Source organism: Stegostoma tigrinum, chromosome 25 (assembly GCF_030684315.1).
Source record: "Stegostoma tigrinum isolate sSteTig4 chromosome 25, sSteTig4.hap1, whole genome shotgun sequence".
In the NCBI taxonomy this organism is placed as follows: Eukaryota; Metazoa; Chordata; class Chondrichthyes; order Orectolobiformes; family Stegostomatidae; genus Stegostoma; species Stegostoma tigrinum.
In genome coordinates this window covers 49,196,285-49,208,743 of record NC_081378.1, presented here as the reverse complement: position 1 = coordinate 49,208,743, position 12,459 = coordinate 49,196,285, and the positions used below count along the sequence as shown (strand labels likewise).

Genomic DNA, 12,459 nt, shown 5'->3' with positions numbered 1-12,459 from the left:
ATTTTAACATCAGTAAATTAGTAGTGTTGGTATAGCTGATGTAGATGTTCATTTTCTGTTTTAATTTGATTATCCACCATCTGTGATAGGGTAGGATTACAAAATATGTTATCTAGGGGGAAAAAATGCATCAGAGATAGTGAAGTTCTGATTCTGCAGCGTGTGACTTCTTCATTTTAAAAATAATCTAGCTTTTCTGTGCTTTTTTACGTCCATGTTCCCTCCTTTTACCAGAAAATAACAATAAGATTGTAGTTGCAACCACTCTTGATCAAATAATGGGGTTGCTTGAACTTTGTATGATGATGGCCTCTAATAATTTGCCAGCCTGTTGAGATGGGGATTCTCCTGTGAGCTCACTTGTTTTTATTCTCTAGTAGCCTTTTCCCATCATAAAGTCTAAATTCATGCCTGTTCAAACTTCAGTCTACAGCTTTAGAACATTAGATGCAGAGTTTCTAAATGTAAAACATTTGTGATTAAATTAAGGAGTTCAAAAAACATTTTTTTAAAGAAACAGAACAGGGAAAGACAGGGTTGATGTAGTTAAAACATTTGCCCTGTTTGGGGAGTTTAGAACAGGGGGCACCATTTGGGAATGATATAAGGAGAATTTTTTTTTAAAAACCACAGGGTGGTGAATCTTTAGGATTTTATAAAACCAGATGGCCGTGGAAGCTTTGTTTTTGGGTATATTTAAAGAAGTTGATATATTTTTGATTTTTGATTAGTGTGAAAGAATATGCCGATAGTGTACATAAAAAAGCAATGAAGTATTTGGTCAGCCATTAGCATATTAAATGGTGGAATGGGCTTGACTGCCTGTTCCTGTTCCTGTTTCTATGATTGTATAATATGATGCTGCTTGGTTTTAGTCTCACTCACTGGATACACTTCATGCCACCAAGAAGCAAATCACAAGTTTATACCAGTGTAACTATTCATCTGTTCGTAGGCAAATGTGATGGGGATAATAATAAGGTTTTGCTGAGTTAGAATGTCATCATTCAGTAGTAGCACTGTCATCTTAATCTGACTGCTTTGTGATGCATGTGGCCTTTCAGATGAGATAGTATAAAGTAGGGCATGTGGATATGGAAGATCCTGTGGCATTATATGAAGAGTAACTGAGTTCCCCAGAGGCTGACATTTATCCCTTAACTGATGGTATCAAAGCAGTCACTAGGCCGTCTCATTATTCGGAGGAACTGTCTAAGAGCCACTCAACAAGATTAATTAGCCCCTTTCTTCCCTTGTTCCTGTCTTTCCCATCCTTGCCTTCGACATTTGTAGCGATTAAAGCGAGTGGTTAATCACAGTATCAAGACATTTTCGATGCTGGAACAGAATTACAATTTATCGAGTTTGTGAAAGATAAATATGGTTGCTATTTTAATGTTAACATTATTTAAGTCTATTTGAATAATTAAATGTTAATCTATTGAACAGAAGATTTAAATGATGCATGTATATTCATGTCCAAAATATGCATTATTTCAAATGTTTGTCTCCATGTTTGGAAAAATACCTAAACACTAGTCAAACTTGTCTAAATCCTCAATAACATGGTAACTGCATAACAGAAAATGGCTCAATCTCTCTAGTTAGTCTGTAAATATTCTTGCTGTATTTCTAAGTTGAGGCTACATTTCCATTGCCTGCACTGGAATAGCCACAGCCAAAGTTTGGATTTCTATTTGCTTGAATTCCTCTTCCTCTTAGAAGAAAAATCTTAATATCACTTCTTCTGATGTTTGTAGGTGACCACCTCAAGGGAAAGAAAGGTAATTGGTAGTGTGATATAGTATTTCATGTAACAGGTTTAGAATTTCTCCCAAAATGATCAGTAGACTCTTCTGATAGTATCCCTCATAGTGTGTGTTGTTACTTATCCACAGGGGTGAGTTGGCCTTGCACCTATCAATATTTTGATCCAAATGTCTATTATAGCTTTATGTAGTACAGTACATGAACCAGTTTCTTGATATTTTTAACAATACCTTTTTTAAAAAAACTATAATTTGCTTAATTTTGACTCTTAAAGAGCCTTATTTTGCAAGAGATGTCAAGGCTGTAGAGGGTGCAGCAGAGTTTCATTAAGGCAGTAATAAGAGAGGGAACACTTTTTAGATGTTAGGGTAGACAAGAGAATGGAACTATTTCCAGTAGAACAGAGGATGTTGGGAAATGATGTAATCTTTTACTATGTACATTTTCAATGCATTAAGAAAAAAAACAAGGTCATAAAGCCAATGGCATCATTTGAAGAATAAAAAGGAGAGATTAGGTGAGAGTTCTTTATGTACTAAATTGTTTTTTTTAATTCTTTGGCACATGGGCATCAATGGCAAAGCCAGTGTTTGTTGTCCAAAGTACATTCTTGAACTGAATGGCTTACTTGGCCGATTCAGAGAGCGGTTATGAGTCAACGACATTGCAATGAGTCTTGAGTTGCTTATAAGCCTGATCAGGGAAGGATGTTAAATTTTCTTTCCATTAGTGAATCGGTTATTATGACAAGTGAATATGCTATCATGGTCACCGTTACTGAGAGCAACTGAGAGCAGATTCATTCACTCTGCAAGTAACAGAATCATGTTTATTTTTGTTTACTAATGGTGAATTAAGTATGTTAAAACAAATAAGAGGGTCATGTAGAGGAAAGGGCAGGCCAGTGGGTTTAATGAAAGTTTTTTCAGAGAACCAATCTTGACACCATGGGTCAAATTGTGGTTTACCAATAAATGACAATGGTAATTTATTTTGAAGTAGAATGTGTTTTTGTTTTTCTGTGGATTTTATTTGGAAATTTAAAGTTTTGGCAAAGACAGGTATTTGGAAAATGCTGGTGAAGATTTAAATCAACTTGTCAAATATGTAATATATGCTCCCAGTGGAAAGGAAAGGTTTTAAACTCATTCAAAGGACTTTGCCAAGTTTTAGCTCTTTTCTCATTTGAGATATAGAAGCAGAAATAGCCTATTTGGCTCATCAAGTCTGTTTCACCATTCAATTAATCATGCGTGATCTGATAATCCTCAACTGCATATCCTTTTTGTTATCCCTAAAACCCTTGAGTCACTTAATGATTGAAACCTCAGCCTTAAATATGCTAAACAGCCCACCCTGTCAAGAATTTCACAGATCACAACTCTCAGAGAATAAATTCCACTGTCTTAAATAGTTTACCCCTTACTGTGAGCTTATGCCCTCTGGTCTTAGATTCTCCCACAAGGGGAAACCACCACCTCTGGATATTTGCCCTGTCAAACCCCCTAAGAATTTTTCAATAGGGTATCCTCTCATTCCCTCCCTAGAGGCATTGAGGGTCAACTCGTAGCAAGTGAACTGCAGCAGTTCAAGAAGGCAGCTCACCACCACATTCTCAAGGGCAACTGGGGACATGTAATAAATGCTGGCCAGCCAGTGATGCCCACATCTCAGAAATAAATAAATAAAAATCTTCTAAACTTTAAAGAATACAAGCCCGATCTTCTAAATTTCTTCATAAGAAAATCCCCCATACCTGGAATTAACCCAGTGAACTTTCTTTCTTTGGACTGATTCCATTGCCATATATATTTCCTCAGAAAAGGGGACCAAAGTGATTGCTAGAGGATACATTAGGATATACATAGGCCGGAGACTTGGGTGGAGAAGTGGCAGGTGAAATTTTATCTGGGCAAATGCATGGTGATACATTTTGGAACGTCTGCGCAGGAGATCTACTGTAAATGGCAAAACCCTGAGCAGGATCAGTGGACAGAAGGATCTAGGCATACAGGCCCATAGTTCACTGTAAGTGGCAACACAAGTGGATAAGGTGGTCAAGAAGGCATATGGCATGCTTGTCATCTTCAGTCAGGGCATAGAGTATAAAAATTAGCAAGGCATGTTGCAGCTGTATAGCACTTCAGTTAGGCCATGTTTTGGAATATTGTGAACAGTTCTGTTTGCTACACTATCAGAAAGATGTGGAGGCTTTGGAGAGGCTGCAAAAGAGGTTGACCAGAATGTTGCTTGGTTTGGAAGGAATTAGCTATGAGGAGAGATTGAACAAATTCGGTTTGATTTCACTTCAATATCGAAGGTCACCCCCTCAACCTAGTAGAAGTTTACAAAATAATGAGAGGCAAGAATACAATGGAGAGTCATTGTCTTTTTCCCAGGGTAATTATGTCTGCTACTAGAGGACATAGATGTAAGGCAAAAGCGGATGAGTTTACAGCAGATCTGAGAGGCAAGTGTTTTTTAGGTGGCAAGTGTCCCAAATTTGTTGCCAGAGGGGAGGCAAATACTTTAGCAGCATTTAAGAGGTTTCTTGATAGATATATGCATAGGCAGGCAACAGACAGATCTGGACCGCATAGAGGCAAAAGGTTTTTAGCTTGGAAAGAAATCACGTGTTGACCGTTTGTGCTGCACTGTTCTTTGTCCTTTGAAACTGTTCCGGCTATTCCATTTATTGTCTGACTAGTCTGACTAGTAACTTGCACAGTTCTAAAAAGACACCCCTTTGTTTTATACACAATCCCTTTGAAATAGAGGCCAACATTCCATTTTCCTTCCCTATTACCTGCTGAAGTTGGATGATCCTTGCAGAAGGACCTTCAAATCCTTCTGTTTGTAGCTTATTTTAGTTTATTGCTGTCTAAATAGTATTTAGCTCTCCTGTTATTCCAGCCAGAGTGGATAACTTCATGTTTTTCCACAAGCTATTCCATCTGCCAAGTTTTCACCCACTCATTCCACCTGTCTATATCCCTCTGTAGACTTTGTCATCCTCACTTTCCACCTATTATTTGTGTCAACTGCAAATCTTGCAATAGTGCACTCACTTCCAACATCCATTTAGTGAATATATGCTGTGAATAATTGTGATTCCAGCACTAGTCCCTGCGGCATACTATTAGTTACAGGTTGCCATGCTGAAAATACCCCTTTTATCCTAACTGTCTTTATTCCATTACTTTACCAATCCTCTGTCAAGCCATGTTGACGCAGCTTGATTATGTTATGTATTTCTGAGTATTCTACTATTACTTCATTAACATTTTTCCAGTGTCAGATGTTAAGATGACTGGCTTATATGTTACCATTTTTATGACTCCTTTTTTGTTTAGGGCTGTTACGTAGACAGCTTTTCAATTCTCTGGCACTTTTTCAGGAATCCTTACATTCTGAAGAACTACAACTAGTGCATCCAATATCACTAGATACTTCCTTTAAATTCCTAGGAAGCAACTCACCAAGCCCAAAGGACTTAGGTCTTTAGTCTGGTTAATTTGACTCGTACTTTTTCTGTAGTGATAGTACATTTATTTACCCCAACCTGACTTTACCCCTTGGTTTAATGTTTTTGGTACATTAGTATCTTCTGCTGTGCTGACTGTAGCAAAGTATTTATTCAACTCCTCTGCCATTTCCAATTTCCCACTAATATTTCCCTAGTCTCATTCTTTGACAGGGCAACGGTCACTTCGCCTCTGTTTTTGTATATATTAAGAAGATCTACTGTCTGTTTTTATATTACTTTGTAGCTTTGTCTCCTAATTTATTGTCTCCCTCTTTATCTTATTTTTTAGTCATCCTTTGGCTTTTAAAAACTTTCAAATCCTCTAGCTTACTACTAATCTTTGCCACATTGTCTGCTTTTTCTTTGAATGTTCTTGACATCCTTGGTAAACCATGGTTGATTTATCCCCTTCCCAGACTCGTCCTTTCTCATTGGGTTATATCTTTGCTATTAGCCATGAACTATTTTCCTAAATCTGCTCCTCAATCATCTTTTCTACCAAGCTCCTTTCCCAGTCCACTCTAGCTAACTCAACCCTCATCCCTTTTTAATTATCTGCATGTCAGTTGAGCATATTTATTTTTCTGACCAGGTTCCACCCTCTCAAACTAAATGCTAAATTCTACCATGTTTATGGTCAGTGTTCCCTCAGGATATATTACTCAGATCATTTACCAAATGTGCCTCATTACGCGTTCAGATTCAGAACCAGTCTGGTCTGTGGAAGATCCATAACATATTGTTCCAGGAAACTTTCGCAAATACCCAATGAATTCCTCCTTGCAATATCTTTGCCAGTTTGATTTTCCCAGTAACGTTAGGAGTAAAGTTATCCATGATTGTTGTACTGCCTTTTTTAATGTCCTTGGTTTTATTCTCTGTCCTACAGAACAGTGACTGTTAGAAGGCTTATAGACTACTCCCACCAGAATCCTCTTCCTCCTGTTATTTCTTACCCATGAATTCTACGTCATCTGATCCTGGATTATTTCTTGTTGTCATACTTAATCCATTTTGTATTAAAAAAGCTATTCCACCACTTCCTGCCTGCCCTTTCAAAAGTCACATGCTATTGAATATTTAATTCCCAACTTTGATCTCCTTGTAATCATGTCTTCATATTGGCCATAGAATTATACCATTTAGCTTCTATTTGTGTCATGAATTCATTTATTCTGTTCTAATTACTACATGCCTTTAAGTAAAGAGCCATCAAATTTTCCCTTTTTACCTTTTTTCTTCCCCTTTTGTCCTATTTGCTGCTTTTCAAAAAAACCTTTGTACATTCTTCCCCTTTTCTCTTTGGAAATCTTCAAAATAGTTGCCCTGAGATGTCGTATCCTTTATCTTTGTTAGTCTTCACTTTGAAGATCTGCACTCTGGAGACTATTTTATTGACATATTTTACGCACTATCACTGATCACATACATAGGTTTTTTTGAGAAATAGAGGGGGATAAAAAACATAAGCACCATCTAAAGACCTTTATTTTAAAGACTAGAAGCAATCACCAATCGCACCGTCAAATTAGATGCTTGTTTAGGTAAAAGCAACCAAAGTCCTGTCTCCTTCCTCTGCTGAACTCCGACACACTTTCGTAAGCTGCATTACTTGAGGTACAAAGTCACACTGTTAGCTACTGACTTATGCTCCCAACACAGAAGGCATAGCTCCCTTAGTCATGGAGATGCTCAGCATGGAAACAGACCCTTCAGTCTAACTTGCCCATGATGGCCAGATATCCTAAGTTACGTAGTTGATGAGGATCCAGTTTCAACTGACTCTTAGTTAGGCTCCTCTTCTGACGCAGCCCTTGAAAATAAACCTGCTTAAAGCTCACAACTGCAAGATTTTAAATTGCAGATTTTACTTTAATGCCAAATACCAGTTACAATCTAAATTAAGCTAAATTAGGTTTGCATAAATTAAAGACTTATATGTTTTCTTATCCAGCAAATATGCACTCAGTCCAATATAATTTCCGGTTCACTAATTCCAGAATTGTTGATGGGAGCCATAGAGCGAGCTTTGGAAAATGCACATTATTCTCCTGCATATGACTGATATAGAAGACAATTGTTCAAAGGTTGGCTGCAATAATTGTGGTTAAATTATCCAACTCTGGAATAAATTCTAATTGAACACTTGCAAAGAAGAAATTCTCATTTTATATTTTAGAGTAATTTTTTCTATTTTTTTGATACCTCTTCTTCCAGAGCATAAAGATGGAATTTTAGTTTGCTCTAAATGTTTTGAAATTTAATTGTTAATGCTATCTTCTGTTTTATCTTGCAGTTGATCCACATTTAGGCAGTAGCAATAGAGATAGCGCTGTCAAAGATACAGTGACATTAAAATGGTGTACCCCGCGAACTAATAATGTTGGTAAGTATCAAGTAAAATTAAACTAGTGAAAATTATGTATGTATTGAATCATTTTTTAAAAAGAGCCAGTTGTAGAGATTTTAAACCTTGTTCCTACTTAAAGGACCAATTCACTGGAAGTTGGACATGTTGGGAACATTTGCTACTACGCAATTTAACATCTCAGTCAGCATTCACTCACCAAAAATGGAAAATGTAAGGGAGAGCTAACAATCACTAGATTTTAGAGGTTATTTCTTTTGCAAATAGAATCCAGTTGCTCAGAGTACATGAGATAATGGAAACTGCAGATGCTGGAGAATTCCAAGATAATAAAATGTGAGGCTGGATGAACACAGCAGGCCCAGCAGCATCTCAGGAGCACAAAAGCTGACGTTTCGGGCCTAGACCCTTCATCAGAGAGGGGGATGGGGAGAGGGAACTGGAATAAATAGGGAGAGAGGGGGAGGCGGACTGAAGATGGAGAGTAAAGAAGATAGGTGGAGAGAGTATAGGTAGGGAGGGGATAGGTCAGTCCAGGGAAGACGGACAGGTCAAGGAGGTGGGATGAGGTTAGTAGGTAGCTGGGGGTGCGGCTTGGGGTGGGAGGAAGGGATGGGTGAGAGGAAGAACCGGTTAGGGAGGCAGAGACAGGTTGGACTGGTTTTGGGATGCAGTGGGTGGGGGGGAAGAGCTGGGCTGGTTGTGTGGTGCAGTGGGGGGAGGGGACGAACTGGGCTGGTTTAGGGATGCAGTAGGGGAAGGGGGAGATTTTGAAACTGGTGAAGTCCACATTGATACCATATGGCTGCAGGGTTCCCAGGCGGAATATGAGTTGCTGTTCCTGCAACCTTCGGGTGGCATCATTGTGGCAGTGCAGGAGTCACAATGGTGCCTCCAGTTCGTCCCCTCCCCCACTACACCACACAACCAGCCCAGCTCTTTCCCCCCCCCCCACCCACTGCATCCCAAAACCAGTCCAACCTGTCTCTGCCTCCCTAACCGGTTCTTCCTCTCACCCATCCCTTCCTCCCACCCCAAGCCGCACCCCCATCTACCTACTAACCTCATCCCACCTCCTTGACCTGGGCTGACCTATCCCCTCCCTACCTCTCCACCTATACTCTCTCCACCTATCTTCTTTACTCTCCATCTTTGGTCCACCTCCCCCTCTCTCCCTATTTATTCCAGTTCCCTCTCCCCATCCCCCTCTCTGATGAAGGGTCTAGGCCCGAAACGTCAGCTTTTGTGCTCCTGAGATGCTGCTTGGCCTGCTGTGTTCATCCAGCCTCACATTTTATTATCTTGGAATTGCTCAGAGTACATGCTGGCTTGTCACAGTGCAGTCCAGTCAATCCCAAACCCCTGCTCAATCCATTTCGCCCCGCAAGTTAATTTCCTTCAGTATCCATCCAGTTTCTAGTTGAATTTTCTTTTTTGGAGACTGATTGTGGAGTTGTGTGTAAAAGCAGGAGGGACTTCCGCAATAGGTTGGTTAAGGGTCTCCTGCATGATTAAGTTCTCCTCTGCTCGTGCATATGCCAGTAAAATGATAAATTTTCTGGGCATCAGGTTCTGAAGGCTCCCACGTCTGGGCATTCTATTTAGAAGAAAGCCAGAGAGCACTTTGCTCTCTGCAGCTCAACCTCTGCTGATCACCCCTGCAGATGTCAGAGACCAGGCAGAAAGTGGTGCCATGCTTTAATGACTCATCCCAAGAGGTTCTCCTGAAGACTGTCCAGGAAGGAAGGCAAGTTCTTTGCTTAGGGATGACAACAGGAGGCCATTCCACCTGAAAGTGGCTGCAGATGTCAGTGCTAGAAAAAATCAGATTCCACTGCCTCTCCAGAGTGAATAATCTGTGACAGTCTGCCTGGGTATGTATTACTGTCTTCTCAAAGCTTCATGCGGCAATGAGCAATGTAAGGTTGACAGTGTGGAGGCCTATCACACAGGTGATTGAGTACCAGGCATCCATTGTCTCATGTAAAATCAATGTTCATCCCTTATTTTCAGTCGCACTTAGTCTCTGCCTGGACCACAGTGGTACTGCCTCTTGCATATCTACCAGGATACACGTTCAAAACACAGGAAGATTGACAATTCAGTAGCTCGCGCACTACCATGTTACTGATTTTCACATAGCCAGAAGAACATACACCTGTTGCCTTGCTTGAGACCAAGACGAGTCAAAAATGATGACCTTTGAGTTGAATCTCCTTGTTTGCCTTAATGAGATGTGCTGGCATTAGCCATGTTGCCTTGCTTGGGCAGGCTTGTTGGCTTGGTCAGCCTTCACACGTAAAACTGTTGTGTTTAGCAACAAGCCAGGCTGCATGTGACTTGAGATTTCTCATGACCTGATCAGCATGGAGAGCTGATTCTCCTATAATCATTTGCTCAAAGGAATACCTTTTGAAGGATCCAAATAATTGAAAAATGCTTGTACTCAGCAGTGCTTGGAGGAAGAAGGCTATCCTGTCAAGGTTCACGCTACATAATATATAGCTGAGAGTGTGGATGCATGCAAAATGGGTAATGCAACTCACCAGAAAGTTTGAGAAATTAAGTTTAATCCATGTCAGGAAGCTGAATTTGTGCCAGTCCCAGTTATCTTCTCCTACACGCTCTTCTAAAGATCTGTGGGTTCAAACAGTTCAATGCATCATTCTCACTTTCCCCACCTTTTGTGGGCAGCAGGTTCTAGGTTATTACTACTCTGTGTGCAAAACAGTTCTCCTGCACATTCCCTCAACTCTTGTCCAAAATCTTACACTTGTGTCTTCTTATTCTTCTGTCATCAAATGATGGAAAGAAATTTTCCTTATCTGTCTTGTCTAATCTTTACATCAGAGCCCAGCTCAGCAAGAGTAGACATGTAGTAACCTATGATTAATGATAAAATCCCCAAGGCATTCACATTTCACAACTTCAGTATGCACTCCACTCATGAGGTGGACTAAGAATAAGATTCGAAGGTTCTTTGAAGGCAGGAACCTCAGGAAATGTCCTTCTCCACAAAAGCCTGGGAAGAAATTACCAGTCTTGAGCAATCCTGAATAGTGCATTGTTGCCTTTGAGCAGCTAAATGTACAAACATTCAGTCTTAGGGATTTTTTTAACCAAATAAAAAACTCTATCATGTTCGCGCCGGTCATTGAGCATCTGTCTATTGTAATCCCATTTTCCAGCACTTAGCCGGAAGCCTTGAATGGCAGTTCAAGTGCAAGTGCTTCTAGTCAAGTGAGGACAAAAGGCTAGCTAGTATGCTGCCTGTCCCAGTAAAATCAGACAACTCATTCTAGGTTGCCACAGGTACACAGTGGGGCTCCACAGACATGACGATGTATGTCACTGAGGCCAAGCTGAGAGAGATTTCAAAAATTTGCTCATTTAACCTGTGTTCCTTTTTCCAATTTGAAGTCAATGATTAGTTAAAATTCTACCCCCCAAAATATTTGCAACAACATTGGAAGTGAGAGTGGAGTAATTTGAACTCTTCTTCACTCAATCGTGAAAGTATATAGAATCGATCATATTCAACAGTAACTCCCAGCTCTGCATCACCAAGAAGAACCAGCACAACAGCTTCATGCGTAACACCCTGGAATATCTCTTTTCAGTCACGCTTCATACTCACTGATACCTATGTTGCCGTTCCTTTATCACTGTGGAGCATCTTCGCTACCTTGATGAAAAGGTGCGTCAGTGAGGAATGGGCAATGAATGCTGGCCACTAACACACAGAAAGGAATTTTAACAAACACTTGATAAGGGGAAGGAGTGGAGGGAGTCTTGGGTGCAAGAACTGTTTGATGTGTTCTTTTGTAAATCATGCACATATTTAGCTTTTACTGCAAAATTTCATTGTTTTGTCCCAAGCCCCATTTTAAGGACTAGCAAGCTGTTGTGTTGTATTTCAGTGCAGTTTTCTGCATCGGAACAAGTTAAGCTGTTTTGCCTGACTATCCTTGAATTGTTCTTCCAGTCACTTTAAGGTGTTTTGCCACATGAAGGGAAAGCTTTGACTCATTGAGAGAATGCATCTTTTTACTTCTGAACAGAATTGTTTTAATTTATGTCACCTGTTTTTATATGCTATTATATGCTACTACTTTCAGAGTTGCACTATTGCACTGGGGCATACAGGATATCACCTGTAGACGTAAACAGCAGACCGTCCTCTTGCCTAACAAACTTCTTACTGAATGGTAGGTAATTTTTCTATATTTGATATTTTCTGTATTCAATTTGAAAGTATTATGACAAAGCCATAGTTGCCCCAAGCAGAAGTGCCAGGACTGTGTGCTAGTAATATCAGCATTTGCTGTCATAATTCCACAGAATCCATTTCCCTTATAATTAGAATTGACAAGAGCTTCCACTCCAACCCTGTTTAGCTGGCTGTAAAATCCTGGAAAAAGCAGCACCTTATTGAATGAGGTACAAAGGAGGCTTTGATGGTACACTCTGGCCCTGAAAACCTATTTTAATGTTTGTGGAATATCAAAGTTCTGTGCAATCATTTTACAAATCTGCTTTTTAAAAACTTAACCTTTTTAGTTTTTTTGTCTTGTTTCTGTTTTAATGGTTATACATTTTTAATGCTGTACCTGAAAATGTAAATTAAAAGTTCAAATTTAAAGTGTTTTTTTAGCTTCGTTTACCGTGTGCAAGTACTTTGGTTTCTACTTATTGCTGCTGCCTTGATTTGGTACCAGATTTAAACTGCGACAGAGAAGGGTGCAATTCCAGTCACACATTCTCTAGATCTTTGCAGGTGTCATCCTTCGATGTT

General features: G+C 39.7%; 1 protein-coding gene across 6 annotated transcripts in view; it reads left to right on the top strand.

The window, feature by feature from the left end:
- Positions 1 to 12,459, top strand: part of ints13 (integrator complex subunit 13) — a 63,376-nt gene that overhangs the window by 28,243 nt on the left and 22,674 nt on the right. For 4 of the 6 annotated variants that reach the window (XM_048554086.2, XM_048554087.2, XM_048554085.2 and 1 more), the window contains 2 exons: positions 7,593 to 7,682; positions 11,783 to 11,872. In XM_048554086.2, coding sequence (XP_048410043.1) covers positions 7,593 to 7,682; positions 11,783 to 11,872 — 180 coding nt within the window. Of the gene's footprint in view, positions 1 to 1,760; positions 1,785 to 7,592; positions 7,683 to 11,782; positions 11,873 to 12,459 lie in introns of all 6 variants that reach the window. The other 2 variants (XM_048554082.2, XM_048554083.2) reach the window with 1 other exon arrangement.